Below are 24861 nucleotides of genomic sequence, written 5' to 3' on the forward strand. Positions count from 1 at the left end.
CTTCTTCTCCAGTTGCAAATTTCTTCTTCTTCTGCTCTGCGTGCGCAGAGATGAAAGGGTGAGAGGTGAAAGAGGGGTGCTGATCGTGCTTCTTCTCCTGCTTGTGTGCTCTTGGCTCGATTTTATTGGGAACGAGTGTTTCACGATCTGTTGTCGTTCAGTATTTCATCCTCCAAATCATTTTTTTTTTTCAACTTTTGTTTTAAAAAAACTGAAATATATCATGATGTTGCCAAACAGTTTTTTGTGTTTTTTTGTTTCAATAGAATGAAAAGACGATAGAAACGATTTTTTAGAACGATACCAAACGGGCTAGGTGTAGGCGTGTTCCGAAATGTGGCACTGCCACGTGTATTATGTGTCCAGAAAAGAAAGTCTCTGAAGAAACAATCCTGGCCTAGGAAGTAGGATCCGGCGATCCGGAGTTCCAGACTCGGAGATTCCCATAAAAAGGGGTGAAGCAACAGATAGTAGGCGGGAAATGGAATGGAGAATCGCCGGGAAATAAGGGAGGAGACCGCTGCCGCCGAACAAGCTACAGAGCAGCGAGCTGGATTTTCTAGTGCACTTTCTGTTCAGCTGGTGAAGGACGGTGGTGTTGCGGCGTCTTCGGAGCGCGGAAAGTCGAGCTTGGTGGTGAGAATGAGAGGAGATGAGCAGGTGATACTGTGGGATCGGTTTCTACCTCGGAGGCTCCTTTCGGTGTTGCTCGTCGAGAACGATCAGTCCACCAGGCATATAGTTACTGCTATGCTCAGGAAATGTAGCTACCAAGGTATTCTGAAATGCTCTGCTCTGTTCTGTTCTGTTCTGTTCAAGAGTATCAGTTTTCGATTCACTAAACAATTAATTATTCTATATCTGTTACAAAATCTTACAATGCTTCACAAATTTGAATTCTCTAATTATTATGAGTGATCAGCTGGTAGGCACAAAGTAAAGAATCGATTTTTCCTATTAGATTGGTTTACTTAAGAGTAGTATAGTTGAAATCTGATATTATTGGTTTGAGATCTTATTTTTATGAGTCCAAGAACAGAGACTGGGTGACTCTAGTCTATACATCGCAGCCGGCAGGGTTCGAGTAATCGAAACCGATTCGGATTACTTCAAAACAAACTACTTTATTGGAACAAATCGGAGAATTAACCAATAAGAATCGGCCAGATTCGAAGTTCGTAGTAAGTACAAGAAAAAGCATGAAGGGCAAGAGTCACCGGAACAAGATTCTCGATCACCGTATGCGAGTCACCAGCTGTGTCTCATTGACGAAACCTGCATTCTCGGTCACCTGCAACTCGCCTCGTCACCGCTCTCTTTCTCAATCCAGTCCATTTCTCTCCTTGCGGGCAGCGTCCTCTGCAATTCCCGGTCGTCAGGTATGTCGCGCCTCATCGCCGTCCTCCTTCTCACTGCGTTGCTTTCTTTTTCGCGCCCCCTTCTCTGCAACCTTTCCTCACTCTCTAGTCTCCCCCGCCCCTGCAACTCTCTCTCCCGCTTTCCCTACCCCATCTCCGGAGACCGAGGCGTCTTCCCGAAGCATTGCGTGCCTCCCTCCCTGCACATCATGTCTCTCTTTTCCCCCTTCCGAGCTTCCGGTGGCCGGCGATAGTTGCCTTACGACTATATCTCTCTCTCCCCACTCCCCACTCCCCACTCCCCACTCCCCGGCCCCACCGCCCTCCTTCGATTCGTTCGATGTTTTTTTCAAATCACGAGACGAGGACACGTGTCTCATACATGTGTTCGGTTGGGATATATTGGATCTTTATTAGGACATGTCGATTTTATTTTTTGGGTAGAGGAAAAGGGCATGTGGAATGAATCGGTTTAGATCTTTAGTAAGGTTTTAAACTCGGGCTGGGTCGGGAATGGACGGATTTATCCCTGTGTATATGTTTTAATTATTATTATTATTATTATTATTATTTTTTAAGGGTTGATTGGTATCAAATCGGTCAAGGATCTGGGATCGGCCTTGGTCATTGGTCAATATGAATCATATCCAATTTTTAAAACTATGATATTTATACTAAATGAAATTTTGTACTTCTTTTGGGCCTCTAAAACATTATATATCATTTTCCCCCTTGTTTAATGGTTCCATTTTTTTTCTTGACATTTACTTGTGGGGAATTGGAGATCCAGTACCGGGGTATTGAGAACACATGTATTACTTCAAACAACTCAAAATATAGTGAAAATTCGTGACATTGTAAAAATAAGTGAATTTATTTGATTGAAATATCCATGATTTCAGTTCCAAAATTTATTGGGAGAGAGAACTTTGTCTATTAGCATTCCCACGACTAGATGCACAAGGAAGTGGTGGTAGGGGTAGGGGCACCCTTTAGGAAAAAAAGGTTTCTATTGGGGAGTGTGACCCCTACACCCAAATACATGGGGGGCGGAATGACCCCACCCACACCCCATGAAATGAATGTGTTCTGTGCACCCCCATTGGCCCTTGCGCATGCATAGGAAGTGCACTCCCCTATAGGAAACACTTCCCTATATATATATATATATATATATGACAAAAAACCCTATCAGTCTGACACAAGAAAAACCAGACACGTGGGCCAATGAGAGCATCTTCAGTGCACATAGGGGGCAATATTGTCTTTCCAGACCCGCTTGTCTGGTGTTTCTTGCCCCAAACCAACAAGGTTGTTTCCCATATATATATATATATATATAAGTTTCTCCCATGCCTCCCTACACCCTCATTCACTTTCTAATCTTTTTTTATTTTTTTATTTTTATTTTTTTATGAATAAAAATAAATTCATTACCAAAAAGGAGAAAAAAGAGGGAGAGAATATACAGCCCGAGGGGAAAAGGAGGAAGGGGGGGGGGAAGAAAGGCCTAGAGAAGCTGACAACACCAACTAACCAAAGGGGTGGGGGGAAGATAGAAAAGGGGGGTGATTGCAGGATACAACAATGATCCTGTTTCACGGAGAATCACAACCAGGGCGACGGGGGAGGATCTTGAGCTTGGATCTAACATCAAAATAGACGGCTTTCCATATCTTGTCCAAGGAGCGATAGTTTGAAGGTCCATCTATAAAGATTTCACTCCATCCAAATATGATTGATGGTGGTGCAGAAGACTAGTTTGCCAATAATGTTGCATATAGTAGAGCCAGCAAATGTCATATCGAGCCAAATCCATTCCTTGGAGAGGGGGAGGATGCCTCTCCTACTAGGCTAGCAAGAGCTAAGGACACGCTTCCACATTTTCGAGGTAAAGGGACATGTGAAGAACAAATAGTCAATGTTTTCAGTACCATTCCAGCAGAGATAACAAGTGGGGGAGACCTGAATGTTTCGAAAGAGAATGAAGGATTGGGTGGGGAGGCAATTAGAGATGGCTCTCCAAACAGTGAAGCTATGGTGTGGTATATGGCAAGGAAACCAAACAATCTTACGCAAGGGGGCTGGGGGACTATGGGTACGAATAAAATTCCAAGCTGAGGAGGAGCTGAAGGTGCCAGTTGGCGAAGGAGACCAGATGATTTTGTCGTGTCTTCCACGATGCCTAGGAGGAAGGGGATAAGGAAGACCAGATATCAAGGAGGGGGAAAGAAGGCGGGGGGAGACCAACCCTCATCAAATATTATTGAGGAAACCAAGGAGTCTTCATTAAGATCGGAGGAGTAGATGGTTCCGGCTCCAACTGTAGAGAGGACTCCAACAGGGTGCCAGTTGTCCAGCCAAAGAGAGGTGGAGAGGCCATCCGAGATAGAGGAGTGAATGGCACGGATGTCCACGGGCCTAAAGCTAAGGATGTTACGCCAAACCTAAGAAGTATTAGGAGGAGGGGAGGACAGTCTAGATGAAGTCTATAAAAAGGAGAGTAGAGTAGACCCAGGAGACCCAAGTGCTTTTTTACTTATAAAGAATCTTCCAGATAAGCTTAAGAAACCCGATCGAGTTGATATCTTGGATTCGGAAAATGCCAAAGCCACCTTCTTGACCACCATCCAATCTTAATCTCTGCATCTTAACCATTGAATCCATTCTGTTGCCACAACCCATTCTCCGTACCCCTGCTGCAGTCTCTCTCTCTCCGACGTTCGCTCGCGGCCGGAAACGATGTTGCTGCATCTCCCTTTCCTCTTTTCCATTTCTCTCTCTCCCCCACTATGTCTTATTTTGTTTCTTGAAAATCTAAAGAATCAAGGGAGCACCCGAGACAGAAGCCGTTGAGGATCCATGATGAAGCTCCTCATCCCGGCTCGAGGCAAGCTCAACCAAGAGCTTCAATGGCCCCGCCAGGGGCCAACACGGCAACCAAATTGTACACAGCCAGGGCCACGAGCAGAACCCAGGTCGTCCATTCAGGCAACTTGGAAAACCAAGCTACAACAATTATCCAAAGAACTATATAGCCTTGATGCTTCCTTTGCTCTTGCAGAGCTGATTCAAGTCTCTCATTTTTGTAGGTCATCCGCCAGAAAAAACAAAAGGAAAACAACTAAATAAGAACAATATTCAGTCAAACAAAGAAAAATCCATAAATTTCTTAGGCCAATAAATTAATCACAAGAAGAAAAACGAAGAAAGCTCAAAATGGCAGACGTCTGATCCCTCCTCAGTGATGTCACAACTTAGACTAGAGAAGAAAGGAGATGAAGAAGAAGATGAAGGAAAGATGGTTTGCAAGGCCTGAAATTCTGGAAGGTCACGATTTCTTTTCATTCCTTGCAGTCATACATTTGGAGTCAGAGGCCGCAAAGGTTTTTAAGGTGAGTATTCTCTCTGCATGTGTCCAAAGGGCTTGCTTTTTGGTGTACAAATTTTTTTTTTAACATGATAGATAGATAGGTGGTAGTTGAATAGAAAGGATTAATGCTGAGGCAACGTTGGCTATGAAATGCAGTGGACGGTCATCCTTTGTTCACATCGTTTATTACTATTCCAACTATGACATATGCTGATTCATTCTATAGTTAACAAGTGGCTTGATATGGGCTTTCACATGCTTTATGTTACTCCTGTTTCTTGTTTCCTCGTGTTACTATGATCTTATGAGCTTCACATGCATTATAACTTCTGCTCTTTCATCCCAAATTAATTTGCTCTTTTGTTTGGTTTAACAGTTGAAATTTTCTGGGTCATGGAGCCAGGATATAGAAACCCTAAATGAATTAATTTAATTTAAAATACGTAAAGAAAATATGAAGAGAATAAGTTGAATACCATACATATGGTGTAGGGCTGAGTGGAGATCAACTCAGGAATGTCAATACTTAAGGTTATCAGAATCGGTCCAAATTTTATGGGATGAATTTTTTAGGTAAAACAATAATAATGCAGCAAGGAAGAAATTGAATATTCAACTCAGCTGCAGGAGATGTCTACATGAAAGTGAAACTCATGTCTTCCAGGAGAGGAGGCAATTAGAAACTGGCAGTAAAGTAAGTCTGACAATTTGAACCAAAGGCCCCAAAATGATATATAATGAAGCAGACAAACTATGTCAGGAGTCACATCCCTAAGAGTAAAACAAAAGTTCATTATACAATCATGATCCATTACAAGAACTGTGTACGTATGTTTGACAGCATCCTCCATCAGTTGAACAGAACTAGGGCGTTGAAACATAGTGTTGAATCCCCATCTCCTGATAAAAAGCATTGATTGTCCGCTTGTTGGTTATTAACTATATCACATGTGATAAAAGTTCCACTAGGAAAAAATGATTATGGTAGCAGTAGATTGGCCAGAGATAGAGTGCAATGCATTAAAATCCCTAGAGAGCTGGTACATATCCATTCTCAGAGCATTAAAAGATTTTCCATTTTCTTGAATGGTATGAGGATCAATGCAAGACTGGACTGGCAATAGTGAAAAAAGATTACATATGTACATAGTTTTTCTTCCTCTTTTCTATCAATAGTGAAGAATATGCATCGAAAATTCAGATCATATGCAGAACTATTCTATGGAATTGTTCATTCCAAAAAAATTAAATTCCAGACCTTTTGTCTCCTCATGCTGGACTATATTTATATTATAAGGTTGGTTTACGGAATCCTTCTTAAGTCATTGCAGATTATCTATAATATCCCTTTTATTTGTTAATAAAAGAAGTCTTTTCATGCTGAGGTTCTAAGTAGTTTGCTTATTTCTCAAGTCGAGAGTCAGTCTTATTGAGATTAAAGAATATCCTTACAATTTTGAGTAGTTGCCTTTTAGATTTTGGATTTTGAATTAAGAAAATAGGACTGCATGGGGCAATCACCTAATAAAAATATATGGTTAAGTATAAGTTGAGTATAAGAGATTAGGGGATGATTCGACTTGTTAGTAATGATAGAGGTCTTTTTTATTTATAAGAACATTACAATAAATCAAATAAGGAGAGTAGGGTAATGCTGACTAAGCGTCCCTATCTACAAAACTTACTATGGTAAATAGTAAATAATAAAACTTAACCAAGGTAAAAATAAAACTAATTACGGTCATCTCAACACTCCCCCTCAAGTTGGTGCAAATATATCATACATGCACAACTTGGAGACGAGAGAATGAAATGCCTTACAGTGAACAACCTTGGTGAACACATTAGCTAACTAATTTGTAGTACTAAAAAAGGGAATGCAGACAGCCCTTTGGTCAAACTTCTCTTTGATGAAGTGTCTATCAATCTCAATATGCTTAGTCCTATCATACTGAATAGGGTTGTGGGCGATGCTGATGGTTGCCTTGTTATCACAACACAGACGCATAGGACCTTCAACATTTACTCCGAGATCACTCAGTAGGCTCTTAAGCTAGACCAACTCACAAATCCCTTGGGCCATTGCGCGATATTCGGCTTCAACACTAGACCGAGATACCACAGATTATTTCTTGCTCGCCTAGTAACAAGGTTTCCTCTAAGTAAAGTACAATATCCAAAGGTAGATCGCCTATCATCAATAGATCCAGCCCAATCAACATTAGTAAAGGCCTCATTCTTCAAGTGCCCTTGATTAGAATACAAAATACCCTTTCTAGGAGTGGATTTCAAGTACCATTAGGATCCCGGTACACAACATCAAGGTAAAGTGTCCTGGGAAAATGAAGAAAACGAGCTAATAATACCCACAACATAAGCAATATCAGGCCTGGTGTGGAACACGTAGACCAGACTGCCAACAAGTCTCCGGTACTGCTCTTTATCAACAGAGTCACCCATTGCATTGCTCAGTTGATGATTGACCTCCATAGGGGCATCCGCAGGCTTGCACCCAAGCATACCTGTCTAAATAAGGAGATCCAAAACATACTTCCTTTGGGAAATGAAGATACCTCAGTTAGATCTAGCCACTTCAATCCCAAGGAAATACCGAAGGGGTCCTAGGTCCTTAGTCTCGATTTGCTGCTAGTAAGGCCTTAAGGTTGGAGATCTCCTCATCATTGTTACCAGTAATCACAATATCATCAAGATAGACAATCAGAGCAGTGACCTGGTTATCTTTCGCCTTTGTGAACAAGGTGTGATCAGTTTAACTCTATCTATATCCAAACTTATCATAGCTTTTATGAACCTCCAAACCATGCCTTAGGAGACTGCTTGAGGCCGTACAATGACTTCAACTTGTAGACATGTCCGGCACTGGAAGGAGTGGAAAAGCCAGGAGGAACATCCATATAAATTTCCTCTTCAAGATCTCCATTCAAGAACACATTCTTGACATCCAGTTGTTGAAGATTCCATCCCATATTTGCAGCAACAGATAGCAATGCCGTGATAGTGTTCATCTTTGCAACTAGGGCAAAGGTTTCCTGGTAATCAATCCCATAGGTTTGGGTAAAGCCTTTAGCCACCATGCGTGCCTTGTATTGCTCAACTATCCCATCATCCTTCTGCTTGACTGTAAACACGCACTTGCACCTAACTAATTTCTTTCCCTGAGGAGGAAGAACAAGTTCCAAGGTCTCATTTTTATCTAATGCCAACATTTCCTCAACTATGGCAGTTTTCAACTTCGGATAATTTGTAGTTTCCTTCTAACCATCTGGAATAGACACAGAAAACAACAAAGAAACAAAGGCCCAATATGAGGGAGATAAAGATGCATAGGAAACAAAATTGGAGATGGGATGCTTGGTACAGGAACGAACTTCTTTTCTAATAGCGATAGGAAAATTGCCTACTGTCGGAGCAAAAGGTATAATATCAAGTATGGGAGGCTCTGAAGAAGTAATTGGTACAATATCAAGTATGGAAGAAGTATTACCTGATACTGGTGAATCCGATGGAGGTGCTTCAGAAGGGTATGGCTGGTTACTAGTGGCGTCTTGCTTCTTGGACCTCTAAGTGTAAGTGATCATATATCTTACAGGCTGATCTGGTGGCTCCCTTGAACGGGAGTTATACCTTGAATAGGAGATGTATCAATAACAAAAGGAGGCTCTTCCTCAAGACTCTCCCCCTAAAGAGGTGACGTGAAATACACCTCACACTCATGAAAAGTAACATCTATGGTGACATACAAGCGGCGAGTAGGAGGAGGATAACACTTATACCCCTTTTGAGAAGCCAAGTAACTAAGGAAAACACACTTTAGAGCCCGAAGATCAAGCTTGGACCTTGAAGGAGAGGAATTATGGGCAAAACAGACACACCCAAATACCCAAGGAGGAAGACTAGAAACAATTGTAGGATCAGGGAGAAAAGAAATAGGGAGCTTAAAGTTAAGTGCACTAGAGGGCACCCGGTTAATAAGGTGGGCAGCAGTAAGAATGTCATCACCCCAGAGATATTTAAAAACACCAGTAGCAAACATTAGAGCCCGAGCAACGTCAAGAAGATGAGGATTCTTGCACTCCGGGATCCCATTTTGTTCAGGTGTCCTAACACAAGATGTTTGGGAGAGAATATTCTGAGAATCAAGGTATTTCTAAAACTCCCCATCTATATACTCAGTGCCGTTGTCACTACGAAGGACTCGTACAATAGCATCAAACTAGGTATGAAACATGTCATGGAAAGATTTAAAACAAGAGAAGGCATCAGACTTATTTTGCAACAGATATACCTATGCCAAACAAGTACAATTATCAATAACAATAATAAACTAATGAAAGCCATTCCTATCAATTGCCCAAGAAGGACCCCACAAATCTGAATGAATAATAAAAAAAGGAATATCACTTTTATTTTCAGTAGGAAAGTAAGAGGTGCATGAATGTTTAGCAAATTCACATACATCACACTTAAGTTGTTTCAAACCATAATGTTTGACTAAAGTAGGAAACAGACGATGGTGCCACTGGTGGAGAGAGAGAGAGAGAGAGAGAGAACTAAGAGTATGCGTTGTCATAGGAGGAGGCACAACCACTGTTAGTTAAAATGTGTTTTAAACACGTTTAAAACGCGGTTGCTTTTTTTTGCCGTTTAAAACGCGTTTTCCCGTATGCTATTATACAATACGAAAAAAAACGAAAACGGAAAAAGAATCCGTTTTAAACGGCTGTTTTAAATGCGTATTTGTTTTTTAAGGGTAAAATAGGAATTTTATTAAAAAATTAATTAATTAAAAACAAAAAAAAAACCTATTAGTAAAATTGAAGAGTGAAGACAATATGGTGCTTGGTTTTTGGTTTTTAACTTTCATACTATCTATAGGAAAAAAATCACATCTTCTTATAGCCCATTGAGTAAAGAGAAGCTAAAGCTAGCAACATCTCATTTTCTTGTAGCCCATTGGGCTATTTTATCTTGGGACTCCCAAAGCTTTTGGAACATTAGATGCATGTATACAGGTAATAATCTCTCAAATTGCATGAGTATACTACCGTTTTTTTGGTTTCGTTTTTTTGAAAACTACATGTTTAATACTCGTACCATTCGTTTTCGTCTGTTTGCCGTCCCTTTTTTTTTACCTTTTTTGATCGTACTATTCATCGTTTTTATCTGTTTAAAACCCGTACCGTACGTTTCTGTTTTTTTTCCATTCCCATTTTAACTAACAGTGGGCACAACTAGTGGAGAATCCAAGCGGTAGAGCCCCTCACGGACCTGACCATACCCAATCGTTGCACCAGCCACCAAATCCTGAAAAAGGCATTGGGTAGAAAAAAAAATTTTTGAACAGAACTATACAACTCCTTAGTTAAACGATAGATGAAAATAAGGTTAGCACATAATTTTGGGACATACAACCCAAATGGAAGAGAAATTGTAGTGGTACAGGAAACGGAACCTTTACCAGAAATGGGGGACAAGGTACCATTAGTCACACGCACCTTATCTAGACCGGAATATAAGTATTGAAGACCTCAAAGCTACTTGTCATTTGATCGGAAGCACCCGAATCAAGTAACCATAAGGGAGAATGAGAGGAAGAAACAAGGAAACTACCTGTTTGAGCAAGGTTAGACATAAGAGGAGCAAGAGAAGTGCTACACTGTGTCATTAGTTGCTGGAGGGCAGCCATTTGATCCAAAGAGAATGGTGCAATAGTGGAGGCACTGTCAACAGACTCAGACATATGGGCATGGGGGCCTTGTTTTCCAGTTTTGCGATTATGCCCACCCTTGGGACGACCACATTAATTACGCTGAATAGTTTCCCGAGGAGGGGTAGAACCCTTAGACGAGGTTTCAACAGTCAGAGTAGCCAATAGTGCAGACTGAATAGGAATTCTAGAGGGTAGCATAACAGAGTGACGATGATCCTCAGATTAAACCAATTTATATGCCTGGAGAAGAGTCAGAAAAGTCTCGCGACCCAGAATATGTACCATGATCTGATCATATTTAGGATTAAAACCTGTCAGATAATCATACACCTGTTCCATGTCACGCTCCTTCTGAAGTGTACCAGCATCAGTTGGACAAGCCATAGGGATTGGGTGATAGAAATCTAGTTGTTTCCATAGGCTGCATAAGGTGGACTAATAACTTGAGAGAGACAACCCTTTCTGAGAGGTGGTTTTACAGTACGACGAATCTTATAGACTTAAGCATAGTTCCCCCTTGAGAATAGGTTTGCTTTACTGCATGCAGAGATCCTTGGCAGAGTAAAACAAGACAAAGCTTGGTCTGATAGTAGGCTCCATAGAGTTTATCAGAAAGGACATAACAATGGCATTATTGCCTAACCAGGTGTTAGCAGCGGCTGGATCAATTGGTTGAGGAGTGTCTCCAGTGAGAATACCAGAGAAGTTGTTCCCACAGATAGTAAGGAGGCAGGCACGAGACTATGTGAGGTAGTTCTGACCATTAAGTTTGATGGGTTCAGGATGAAGAGTGGATTAATTGCTTGAACAGTGACCATCAGAGGCCTCAGAGGAGGCAACCACAACCTTAGCATTATCACTTACTGTGGTCATACCTCAGAGAGAGGAACACGTGGATTGTGCAAGCAGGCACAAAGGGGCTCTGGCAGAAGGTGTTGATGGCAGCAGGTGCAGGCAGTGACAGGCATAGGCAGGAGCAGGTGCAAGCATAGGTGCAGGTAGGCACGAGCAGCAGCAAGCGCAGGTAGTAGGGGGCACAGGCAACAGAGGCAGGAATAGGCAACGACAGGTGCTGGCAGCAATATGCAACAGAGAGCGTAAGTAGCAGAGGTAGCGACAGGCAGCGGCAAGGAGACCACAACGGCGAGGCGTAGGCAGTGATGTCGCCACGGAGGCGGAAGCGGGAGAAGGTGTAGTGGATTAGGGGTTAGGTTGTATGGAACGAGGTTTAGTCTACCATGCTAGACTTGGATGCAAGGGCTCCCAAGGGTGTAGAAGAAAACCAAAAAAGAAGAAAAATATTTTAGGGTTTTTGCCTTTGATACCAACTTGAGAATCAAAGATTAGGGAATGATTTGACTTGTTAGTAATGGCTGAGTCTTCCTTATTTATAAGAAGATTATAATAAATCAAATAAGGAAAATAGGGTAACGTTGACTATGCGTCCCTATCTACATGACTTAACGTTGACTAACCGTTCCTAGCTACAAAACTTACTATGGTAAATAGTAAATAATAAAACTTAACCAAGGTAAAAATAAAACTAACTATGGCCATCTCAACAGTATAGTTTAATAAGTTGAGTGATCTCAATCATGAATCATTTAATTCTTAGATCCTTTCTAGATCTAGGAACAGAAATTAATATTAGGACTAAAAGATAAAAAAAAACTAGATTACTCAAATAAAAAAAATTGAAATATTCGAATAATTTATATTTTTGAGTAACCTGAAAGTAGTACTAAAATAAAATGACTAGGAACGATTATAAGTGGTGTAAAGGTAATGGAAGGAATCATGATTTTTTTAAATGGGAATTAGAGTTAAGCCAGTCCCTAAACAAGGAAACAGTTGGAATTGATAACCTAGTGATAAACATATACAGATAAAACTTACCAAACCTTTAAGGGAACACTTTGTATTCAACAATCTGCAGTCATTGTGGAATATGAATGTATACTTTGCAGCCATTACCAGTCCAAGAAACCGATCAAGATCATATCCAAAAATCCAAAGAAAATTGGACTTACCTCAGTTGGATCCAGGAGACAACTCTTGGGCTTTTGCTGCATCTTATGAGATATCCAGGGAATTCTTGTGGGACCCACAATGACTTCTGTTTGACTTTCAAGCCCTACTGTGATTGAACTCTAGAGTTTAAGGTTGACTCCCTTCACTCTAGGAACTTGATTGGATTAGACATCACATATTGAGATGACTGGATCCTGTGCATGCACTTTCTAATTACTTATATGGTTTTAGACCAGCTAGTTTAGTAACATCCTCATGGTATTCTTTTCCTACTGATTGGGTCTTCTGTTTGTGGCTTAAACAGTTGCTGCAGTTGCAGACGGGCTCAAAGCTTGGGACGCCCTGAAGGAGAAACACTACAATTTTGATCTTGTCTTAACTGAAATGGTTATGCCCTCTCTCTCCGGGTTTGGTCTTCTTTCCAAGATGATGAACAATGAGATGTGCAAAAATATTCCTGTTGTCAGTAAGTTAAACAAAGAGAAATAAAATTGTTTCATCTTAGTCTTACCTTCTTTTTGGCTTTGTAACTCTCTTTCACTTGTGTTGCAACAGTGATGTCTTCTCACAATTCCACAACGATGTCTTCTCATGATTCCCTTGGCATAGTGTTTAAATGCATGCTGAATGGTGCTGCAGACTTTCTATTGAAGCCAGTTAGAAATAACGAACTAAGAAACTTATGGCAGCATGTCTGGAGGAAGTATCATGTATGTTTTTTTCCCCTTACCAATAAATTACTCGGAACTATCCCACATCAACTAACTATGGGACCTTGGAAGGCTCCATACTCTAGTTGAGCCTCTCCACCTAACAGCTTAAGCTTTTGGGTTGTATAATCAAATATTGTATCAGAACCATCAGACCCACTAGAGGGCAGGCCTTGGTGCAACAGTAAAGTTGCTCCGTGGCGACCTATTGGTTGCAGGTTCAAGTTTGGAAACAACCTCTCTGCAAAGTGGGGGTAAGGCTGTGTAAATTATGACCCTCCCCAAACTCCGCAGTGATGGGAGCCTTGTGCACTGGGTACTCCATCAGACTGACTATGTTAATGGAACATTTGTGTGTGGCCACCCAAAGAGGAGCCACATGTGCCTTGTGTACTGCCATCCAAAAGAGGGTGCAACATGATTGCATAATTCAATATGAATATCTGTTTTTTGTTATTCATTCATCTTTTTCCCCCCTTTCTAGAAAAGCATTTTTTTTTTAATTCTTTCTTTCTCAATCATTGTGGTAGTTAATCTTGGTACTTTTAATTAAAAACAACAAAATATTTTTCTGTAACCTAGTAGTTCTGGGCTTGGATCTAACAATAGGAATCTGAACCAGGCTACACTTGAGACTGTGTCTGACAATATTGCTCCTATCAATCATGGAAGTTCAAATACTGATAAGGGATCTAGAACTGGGGGTGGTTCTGATAATGAAAGTGATTCGCAGGTAAGCATCCTCACGTGGTCCTAAAGTTTGACTCTTGTTTTGGAAGTTTGCAGTTCTTTACTTGTTTTGCATGCTTTAACAAATGGATTGGGTATACAGGTTACCAATTGGCGGTGTTTAACCTCGAGTCCAAAACTTTTGAGTTTGAAATGCAAACTGCCAATGACATTGGATCTTCACAGTTTCACTCAACTGGTCCAGTTCTCATGAAAATTTCAAGTCCAATGATCAAAACAGCCTTAGTAACATAGAATTGATCTGAATGTCAAAGTGGTTTGCAAAAGGAAAAAATTATATGTAGTTTAGTCTGAAGTTCTGTTATTTTCAATCTAAAGATACTTTATCATTTGTGTCTTTGAATGAGTTTTTTTAATATGGGCGTGATCATTATATCCAGAGATCTTTTAGTAATCTAGAAGAAAAAAATGGAGGTGCACTGAAGCTAAGGGAGAATTCTGAAGGTGAAAATGGGAATTTCGTTCAAGAAATTGACTTGGAATCAACAAAGCTTGAATGCGGTATGTATGTACTTGTTTTTGTTTGCCACAATTGCAGTATGGTAGGTAGTTTTTTTTGTTTGTCACAATTGCGGACTTGCAGTATGGTTTAAGGCCAGCAAGTATTATCATTTATATGATAAACCTGATTGTGCAGATAAGGCAACAGGGGAAGAAATGAATGTGTCTCTATCAATTCATGTGGCAAATTCAACACAAAATATTTTGAAGGCCAATGGTTTCTATAATGAATCCCCATGTAGCGAGGAATACCGAGCCTCGTCCAGAAGTAGGGATGGTTCCATTATTGATTTTGAGCTTCTTGATCAAATTGGGAGAACAAATGAACCTTCAAAAGAAATTATTGATTTCATTGGGGCAACAATCATTGAACAAAACAAGTTTCCCATCTTGGAACACAAAGATCACGCAGAAGATATCTTCTGTAAAAATGAGAAATCCTCAGTTGAAAAGAGAAGCACACTCAATTCTGGTTCCTCACAGTCGTGGAAGCTTTCTTTATGGGGACCACAACTTGAATTCAACGATGATGAAGTTTTTCAGGAGGAGCATGTGCTGAATCATTCTCATGCATCAGATTTTTCAAGGTGAGTTTCCTTTTGTTGAGTAATCTCCTTATGGACTACTCGGTTTTTGTTGGTTTAACTAATTTATTTGGTTTTATGACTTTATAGTTAAATTTTTTTCTTCCTTCTGAGGAAAGGGAAAAATAGGGTCCCAAAAAGGCTTACATGTTCTTGTGGATGAGTCCTGTTTTTGGTATTCACTTGACCATGGGAATTTTTCGCCTTAGCAACATGTGAAACGAATGTTTTATAATTATGATTTTGTATGTATAATCTTCGCAAGCTTTAGTCTAGCCTACATGCATCTGCAGACGTATTTGTTTTACTTGGAGCTGTTGGTGTTTTCAACTTGGAAAACTTTAATTCACACTTTCCTGTTTGGTACGAACAATTATTTCCTTGGATCTCTAGTCCTGTTTATACTTATTCATATTAAATTACTTGAAGCAGAAGTTTGTGTAGAGATAAAAGCAGATGAAAACTATGTGAGTCTTCAAGTGTAAACTTCATCTGCTACTAGCTGCTACTTGTATGATACTTGTCATTTTCTTTGATTGACAACCAGTGAAAAAAAAAAACTTTCTGGTCTAGAGAGAATCTTTTTCACTTTTGTTGTTCAAAAGAGAACTTAAAGAAGGAAAAAGGGTATCCTGAAGTAAGAGAGGACTGGCTACCATTCAGGAATGCTAACCACTCTATCCTTGTTTTATAGACTCCCAACTTCTTGCAAGCTGATCTTAGATATCATTTTGATATCTAGGAATTAATTTGAATGAGGTGTTCAGCTCAAACACTGAGGTCATAGCCAGTTAGCCTTCCCATGGTAGGGGATAACCTGTCTAATAAGCAATTCCAGAAACTCTAGATTTAAAAAAAGTGTTGGATGGGATAATGACTTGTGTCCAACATGACACCAGCCTTCTTTATTTATAATAACTGAGAGAAAATTCTAGAATACTACAAGGACCATTAAACCCCTAAAGGACCTAAGGACCTATTTGGAATCTAACAACTTCCCTAAAACCTATTATTACAACACTACCCCTCAAGCTGTTGCATAGATATCACATATGCCCAACTTGCAGATAATAGGATGAAACATCTTATTGCTAAGACCGTTAATAAATACATCAGCCAGTTGTTCACTACTGGGAACAAAAGGCACAGTGGTACGACACATATCCAACTTCTCTTTGATGGAGTTCCGATCGATATCTACATGCTTGGTTTGATCATGTCGGATAGGGTCGTGAGCAATGTTGATGGCAGATTTGTTGTCACAAAAGAGCTTCATAGGAAGGGCAACATAGACAACCAAATCTATAAGACGACCATGAAGCTATAGGAACTCACAAATGCCATGAGCCATAGCATGGAAGTTTGCTTCAGCACTTAATCGGGCAACCACGGCTCGCTTCTTACTTTACCATATAACAAGGTTACCACTAACAAAGGTGTAGTAACCAGTAGTAGACCAATGGTCATCAGGAGAACCTGCCCAATCAGTGTTTGTGAAGGCCTCCACCCTAAAGTGATCATGAGGAGAAAAAAGGATACCACGTCCTAGGGCAGATTTCAAATAACGGAGTTGTGCATCTATATGTGTCGAGTAAGGATCATGCATATATTGACTAACCAAGCTGACGACTAATGCTATGTCAAGGCGTGTATAAGAAAGATAGATCAAAAGCCCCACTAATCTCAGATATCTCCCCTTGTACACATAATCACATTCCTGGCTATTTAGATGACCATTAGCTTCAATAGGAGTATCTTCCAGTTTGCACCCCAACATACCTGTCTCAGAAAGAAGGCCAAACACGTTTTTCCGCTGAGACCGATAGATTCCACGAGAAGACCTGGCAACTTCAATGCCAAGGAAGCAAAGAAGCTCTCCTAGATCTTTGATCTCGAATTCCTCACCCAAGTATCTTTTGAGAAGAGAAATCTCTGCTAGATCATCACTTGTACCAATAATGTCATTTACATAGATGATCAAGATAGCAATCTTCCCACAAGATCTCTTGATGAACAGAGTGTGGTCAGCACTTCTTTGAGAGTAGCCTATAGCAATCATAGCCTTATGAAAACACTCAAACCAAGCACTAGGGGATTACTTCAGTCCATATAATGCATGCTTAAGCTTGCATACCTTCCCTTGGGTTTTAGAGTAAGTGAACTCAGGAGGAATGTTGTTCCCCATGAAGGAAAGCATTCTTCACATCCAGGTGTTGAAAATCTTAATCTAAGTTGATGACACAAGATAAGATAACATGGATTGTGTTCATCTTATCAAATGGAGAAAATGTCTCCTGGTAGTTAATCCTATAAGTTTGGGTGAAGCCTTTGGTGACAATTCTGGCCTTGTTATGATCCACTGCACCATCAACCTTTCGTTTCACTGTGAGGACCCACTTACAACCAATTGTCTTCTTTTATGAGCGAAGACACTAAATCCCATGTGCCATTCTTCTTTAGAGCTTGCATCTCCTTAACCATAGATGTTTGCCATTGTGAGTCTACACTCGCTTCCTGCCAAGTATGGGGAATATATTCAGAGGATAGAGAAGACAAAAAACTATGGTAGGATGGAGAAAGTAAGTTATAAGAAACAAATTTAACAATGGGGTGTAAACTGCAAGACCTAGTGCCTTTACGAAGGCAACTTTAGAGACGGATCAACATTACCAATTGGAACATCAACAAAATGGGAAAGAGAATTACCTGGGTCCAACGGGACAAGATCAGGCTTGAGAGGATACAATTGGTGTGGTAGGGTAGGTGCTAGATGTGTAGTGGTCTGAGTCTACTGTCTGCGACTATAAACACGTATCTTTGGTTGAGGCCAAGCCGAAGTAAGGCTATGGGAGTGTCTATCTCCCCTTGGAACGGGACACTAGCAGGAATAACAAGTTCAAGAGGCAGCACATCTTCCACAATGGAAGAAGACTCCCCCTGAAGAGGTGCCGCAGTGTAGTAAGACCCAGATTCGTGAAATGCAACATTCATAGCCACAAATCAACACCGAGTGGGAGGATAAAAACACCGATAGCCTTTCTGAGTAGGAGGGTACCCCAGAAAAATGCACCGGAGACCATGAGGATCAAACTTCCTATGAGGATGATGATCTCGAGCATAGCAAACACGACTGAATACCTTGGGAGGAACAGAAAAAGCAGTGGAGCCCTGGAGAAGATCCAAAGGGGAGAGGAAGGTATGAACCCAAGAAGGCATTCGGTTGATTAGAAAAGCGACAGTGAGAACCACGTCACTCTAATACTATGGAGGAACATACATCTCAAACATAAGAGTGCGTGCGACCTCATAAAGGTGGCAATTCTTCTGCTTAGCAACACCATTCTGAGTTGGAGTATCGACACAACTGGTCTGATGAATCATCTCATAAGTGGAAAGATAAGCCTGAAATGACCCTTTGAAGTATTCACAGCTATTGTCAATTCGAAGGATCTTAATGGTAGCACCGAACTAAGTATGAACCATTTGGTGAAACTACTGAAAGCAATAATAGGTCTCGCCTTGGGTTTGCGTCATATAAACCCAAGTGCTTTAAGAATGACAATCAATAAAATGGACAAACCACCGATAACTATTGACAGACACATAGCGGGATGGACCTTAAATATTAGAATGTATTGGTGGAAAAGGAGTTGCACTGTTATTTCCAAAAGCAGAATAGGTGATCCGAGTTTGTTTAGCTAATACACATGCCTCACAAAAAACTGACTCGAATTACAATACTTGAAAGAAGGAAAAAGCCTAGCAAAAGTTCTCAAAGTGAACAAACCGTTGATGCCACTGTAGTAATTAAGAGATGGGATGTGACTTAGAAGATGTCTGAAAAGCCTGATTTGAGAGCAATGCCGAGTCATCATCAAGCAGATACAAACCACCACGCACCCTACCAGAGCCAATCGTTGCCTCTGTCACTAGATCCTGAAAAACATAATGAGATAGGAAAAATGTGACTTTGCAATTAAGACTACTAATGGACAATAATTTAGTAGGGAAAGATGGAACATGCAAGATAATAGAAAAGGATAAAGAAGGAGTACAATTAACAGAACTCTTTCCTAAAATAGTGGAATAAGTCCCAGTAGCCAATTTGAACTTACCATTACCAAGGCAGTTAGTGTACTTAGAGAAAAGAGACAAGTAAACTGTCGTATGATTTGATGTCTCGGAGTCTAAAACCCACGTGGTAGAATTGACAGACATAATATGGCCACAGAAAGAGGTACTGACCCAAAAGGGGTGGAATGAGCAGAGCTCGCACTGGTAGATGCAGGAGATTCCGAACGTGTTCGAAGGCGTTGGATGGCAGTAAGCTCATCGGATGATAGCAAAGGTGTTGAGATGCTGAGAGCAGAGTCCGAGTATGGGACCTTAGTATGGTTGGCCTGACCAGAAGTACCGCTATGACCCTTCCCTTGCCCTTTTTCAGATGTATCAACAATACAACCATGAAGCTTCCCAGCAATGCTCCTTGGCGTGACACTCCTTGCCATAGTAACATAGTAATCTCACTTTGCTGGAACTCTGGTAGAGGAGCCACCAGACTGTGGTGCTATGTTGAGGGACTGAGTGCCAGAAGCAAGTGCAAATCTCTCGGTGGGAGTTGCAATAGGCTGTGGGAGATAGTGGTACGATGGCTGTCCTCAAGCTGGATCACATCATAAGCTTGATCTGAGGTAGGAAAGAGGGTACTTTGGGTTTTAGATCCAAAGGCTCTGATACCATATTGGATGGGGTAATGACTTGTGTTTAACATAACACCATCCTTCTTTAGTAATAATAACAGAGAAAAATTATTGAATATTACAAGGACCATTAAACCCCTAAAGGACCTAAGGACCTATTTGGAATCTAACAACTTCCCGAAAACCGATTATTACAACAAAAAGAAATAGAGCTTACTCTCTGAAAAAATAGGTTAGGGAAATAATAAAAAGATATATTATTTGAAGGAAAAACTACACTTCACTATGCCATGTGGCAGTACATGTGTAGGTCTGGTTGTGAGTGAGGACCTGACAACCATCTCATTGATACAGTTTCAGCTTAAAATGAGTAGAGGAAGTGGCTAAAATTACAAAGTTTCCATATTGTATTTTAATTTATTTCCATCTGATAACATTACCGTAATTTTACCGAAACTTTGAATCAGAATTTGAGCTACTTTCCTTACTTTTGGGGCTAAAATTGCCACTGATATGGATGTGGGTCCTCCTATCACTTGGATTAACCCATGTACTACCAACTGGCATTCACTAGGCATAGTGAATCATAGTCGGTTTTGTGTGGAACTTAAAACAAATGTTGTCCTTAGAGAGCAGTTGGCAGAGTAATTTGTTTTGTTTCTCCCAATTTGGGTAAAGCAGCTAGGATGTTTTTTTTTTTTTTTTTCCCTTTTTTAGTTACATTTTTTTCTGTCATCTGTTTGATAGAATTATGGGTTCTTAAGATATAATGGAGATTGGTTGGGTTGGTTGAGTGATGCTTTGATGGATTGAAAGGTGGGAATGATTTGATGGTGGTAAGAGAGTGAAAAGAATAAATAATTCTATTAATATGCATTCCATATGTATTTCTGTTCTTTTTTAGTGGCTGAGATTTTTTTTATATAGAAGTATTCCAAATTAATAGAAATTCCGACTCAGAAATACAAATTTGGAGTAGAAGCTTTGCCATACAGACCCTTTGTGTCCAGGTTGTCTGGTTTTGGGTTCAGGCTAATTTTGGGTAGACACAAAACAAGCAGGAAGCAAATAGATGATTTTTATGTTGGACCCCCCCCCCTCCAAACTTGAAATTGACCCATCCCACATGTTTATTAGCTTTATATTAGGAACACCCTCCCTCCCGGTTTATCAAATTTTGTGCCATTTCATGTCCACAATTCAATAAGCTGCTCATGTTAATGTCAAGTTATTTGTGTTATTCTCCTGTCTTGAATGACATAATTCATTAACACCTTTACGTTCAACTGTGTATAATTGCATGCTTGCAGCCTAATATTGATTAGTCCCCATTCCAATTCTTAGTAAGATCATAATCTTCTTTAATGTGACCTCAGGGTTCAAAAACCTTAGATTTTGAATGCTATGGTTAATCCAAGTGTGTGATAACCAAAACAATTGACAACAGGTAAATATCTCAAGGTTTACAAGGGTAGTGGTAGACCGGTAGTTTGGTAAATAAGTAGAATCTTATATTTAAGAGGATACATGTATGTAGGAATCTAAAAAGAATTTGATTTATTGAATAAGGGTAGACTTGGAATCGAAGAAAAAATAAGTATATTAAAGAGATTAAAGAAAGGACAAAGTTTTCCTGCACCCGCAGTGAATTGGAATCCATTCACCGTGGGGGGTCAGAAGTGTGGGGCAGGAATAGGGGGTATTTTGGGACTATAGGGGGTTTGTGGACCCTAGGATCACAGGGCTCACCTCCTGGTTCAGAGAAACTTTAGGGAAGAAAAAAGAGAAGGAAAACATGGGAAGAACACAGTTATTGTGTCGTTAGAATTTTACAAAAGTAAAATTTCTGCAACTCAGGTCTAACAGTAAGCCTTAAACTAGATTTGATTCTATAATGGAAGCTCACTGTAAGAGAGATAATATAGGATAGGTCTTTGGGGTTTAAGTCTCCCTATTATGGTGATTCTATATCTCTACTTTGAAGTTGAAAGGCTGTGTTATGAGAGAGTTAATTCCTCTCTCTACTGAACTTGGGTTACGGTAGAATGGTAGCAAGGATAAAAGAAAGGAGAGATATAAGAAGAGAATAGGAATCAAAAGGAATAATGCTGCAAGGTGGAAGAAACGTAGGGTGAGAGTTAAGAATTAAGAGCTTACCCTAAAGAGAAGAAGAATGATGAGAAGGGGAAAGCAGGAAAACTCATGGCCATTCCTTGGCTTCAACAGAGACTCAAATATCTATTGTCCTTAAAATAAAGCTTACAAGATAATCTCGAATAAGAAAATAAAAACAACGACTAACTCAGCCTTATCCCAACTTAATGGGGTCTACTACATGGATCCATGCAAAACAAAATAAGAGAAAGGAAAGTCACATGAAAGTAAAATGAGAGTAAAAAGGAAGAAGCACAGCCTAGCAGAATAGGAAGATCTCAATTAAATGGGGTCGGCTACATGGATCCTTGCCCTCTAATCAGCTCTATCTGCGGTCATACTTGGGAGTTGGGACAAGCCCTAGACTATGCATGTCATTCCTCACTACTTCTCCTCTTGTCATTTTAGGTCTACCCCTAGCTCAGTAGCTCTTTTAGCTCCTTCAATCAGGATCAGATCACTCCTCCTTATTGAGACATCAAGACTCTGTTGAACATGGCCATACCACCTCAAATGACTTTCTCGGAGCTTGTCATTAATCGGGGCAACTCACAAATCAGCTCTACTATGTTCATTCCTTACTTTATCCTTCCTAGTTTTTCCGCACATCCATCTTAACATCCTCATCTATGCGACACATAGCTTCTCTATATGACACTTCTTCACTCCCCATCATTCCACCCCATACATCATAGCCGGTCGCACAACAGTCTTATAGAATTTTCCCTTAAGCTTTAAAGGACTAAACTGGTCACACAACACTTCAGACGCACGTCTGCGCTTCATCCATCACATTTTAATTCTCTGTGAAACATCATCCTTTATGTCACCTTCTTTATTTATGGTTGACCCTAGATATCTAAAATAAGCACTTTGCGGTATCTCTCTCTGTCTCCTCAATTTTCACCATATTATTTTCTATCATAGTGTGACTAAAGTTATACATCATAAACTCTGTCTTCGATCTATTAATCTTAAATCTCTTGTTTCCAAGGTTTTAATTTCTACTTTAGTTTCATCCACTAAAACAATATCATCAAATAAGAAAATAAATCCCTAAATATTTTACTGGATCCAAAATCACTTTCAAAAATTGTAAAAAAGCTGATTGGAGTCGGAATCGGCTGTAACCAATCCCAATTTCGACTGATTAGGTATAGTGAATTTCAGATCTGAGGCCATTTCCAGGGTTCTTGGACTGATTCTGGCCGATTCTGATTCGGTCTGCAGGGACTGATTCGATCCTCGATTATGTGTATTGAGTCGCTGCCCGAAACCCAATTTGGACCGAATCATCTCCGTCTAAGCTCCCAAATGGGTTTGTGCCAGTCCAAAGAAGCGCTCCTGCATCATTCCTGCTATGATTCACTCAATCAATCAAAGCTCATGTTACATAACTTATGACAATATCCTCTTGGTGGAAATCATAAATAAAAAACCAGAGACCTGACAGTTTATTTATCTTCATCCCTCTTTAAAGAAGAGAAAAATCCTTGCTTTAAACTCATATTTGTGGATTATAGTTCAATGATCTTCTTTTTGATCTTTCCCCTCTTCTTTTTCTTCTACTATATCACCTATTCCTCCACTCTTTTGCAGGTATGGGGGTGGAAAAATCCATGTTACTGGTGCTAGTGGGAGCAATGTCTGCAATGATGATACAAGTGTAGTCATCAAAACAGGAACTGCTCTTGATAGTGGGAATGGAAATGATTTCCAAGATGGTAACGGCGAAGGTTTGGACAATAGCTGTTCTCGACGTCAGGCTGCATTGATCAGATTCCGCTTGAAACGGAAGGACAGATGTTTTATTAAAAAGGTGACAAATATACCCTGAGTCCACTTTAAATGAAAGGGCCATATTTTGTTCCTTGATGTTTCATGGAACTAGTCTTGGCATTTTCACTTTTGACTTTTGATAAAAGTTACTTTTTTCTGATATACTACCATGTTTGCATCAGCCACCAATTGAGCCTAGTTCAAATCTTTGGCCTGAATATGTGGTACCATTCACCTTTTTTTTTATTGTATTTTGGTTAAAAAAAAATTGTCTTTTGCTACTGAATTTGCATTAGTTTTGGGTTGTCAGGTTAGGTATCAAGGTAGACAAAAGCTGGCAGAGCAACGCCCACGCTTAAAAGGTAGATTTGTGCGTCAAGCAAATCAGCCAGATTGTTTCAGAATTGGATGATTGAGCAAAGCCATTTACCCAATTTGAAATATTGTGAGAGGTTGATATCCAGGGCCTTAAAACTTTTCTACATCGAATTAATAATTTTTAGCCCTTACATTGCAGGAATTGATAGCATTTTTTTTGGGGGGGGGGGGGTTGTTTAAAATCCCAATAATTGCTGTACTATATTCATTGGTTCCATCTGATACATTATGATATATGGTTTCCAAACTAGGATTAATGACATGGGATTATCTGTTATCTGTCAATGAATAAAGTCCTTGCACGACAGGACTAACTTTACAGTTAATGGTGTCATGGTGTTCAAAATAAACTTAGAACTCCTGAACATGGTTCTTACTAGTAGTGATAGACCAAATATAGACCTGGAAAATTTCACTTATATCCTTGTCAATTTTTTCCTTGTGTAACTGCATGGGCCTAAGCAGTACCTTGTACATATGTAGTGTGATTGATGTCGAGTTGGAAACGAGTAGAATGCTCTCCAAGTAGCTAATGCAGTCTGCCAACATGCATATTCAGCATAGGAGGATCCATTATCATGGTGGCTGCAATAGAAACTTTGCCTAACATCGTTACCTTGGAATAATAGGCAAGTTAGACTAAATATTATGGCTTTCTCCTTGCACAATTTTCGGGTTCGAAGGACTAAGATCCATTCTTCCTTCTCCTTTCTTCCACTCTTAATCCCCTCCTGGGCAGTTCCTTTGCCTTTCCCTTTAATTTTGAAGCACTATTCACCCCTGTTTATGCTACTGTGCTATCAAGAGTAGGT

At 40.1% G+C, this 24861-nt stretch overlaps 1 protein-coding gene across 2 annotated transcripts; it reads left to right on the forward strand.

Annotated features, from left to right (window-relative positions):
* The first annotated feature begins 415 nt into the window (after nucleotides 1-415).
* LOC122057553 (two-component response regulator-like PRR95) lies at nucleotides 416-24375 on the forward strand. 2 transcript variants are annotated; one of them, XM_042619690.1, is made up of 9 exons: nucleotides 416-775; nucleotides 12798-12959; nucleotides 13049-13203; nucleotides 13826-13936; nucleotides 14334-14454; nucleotides 14591-15041; nucleotides 23492-23711; nucleotides 23854-23895; nucleotides 23982-24375. In XM_042619690.1, the coding sequence occupies exons 1-9, from the start codon at nucleotides 487-489 to the stop codon at nucleotides 24081-24083; spliced, it is 1653 nt and encodes a 550-aa protein (XP_042475624.1). In that variant the 5' UTR covers nucleotides 416-486; the 3' UTR covers nucleotides 24084-24375. The 2 variants fall into 2 exon arrangements, with proteins under 2 accessions (XP_042475624.1, XP_042475625.1); XM_042619691.1 differs by lacking the exon at nucleotides 23854-23895 and having other exon boundaries at nucleotides 417-775.
* Nucleotides 24376-24861: the final 486 nt, after the last annotated feature.

The sequence above is a fragment of the Macadamia integrifolia genome, chromosome 12 (assembly GCF_013358625.1).
Source record: "Macadamia integrifolia cultivar HAES 741 chromosome 12, SCU_Mint_v3, whole genome shotgun sequence".
NCBI classification, from domain to species: Eukaryota; Viridiplantae; Streptophyta; class Magnoliopsida; order Proteales; family Proteaceae; genus Macadamia; species Macadamia integrifolia.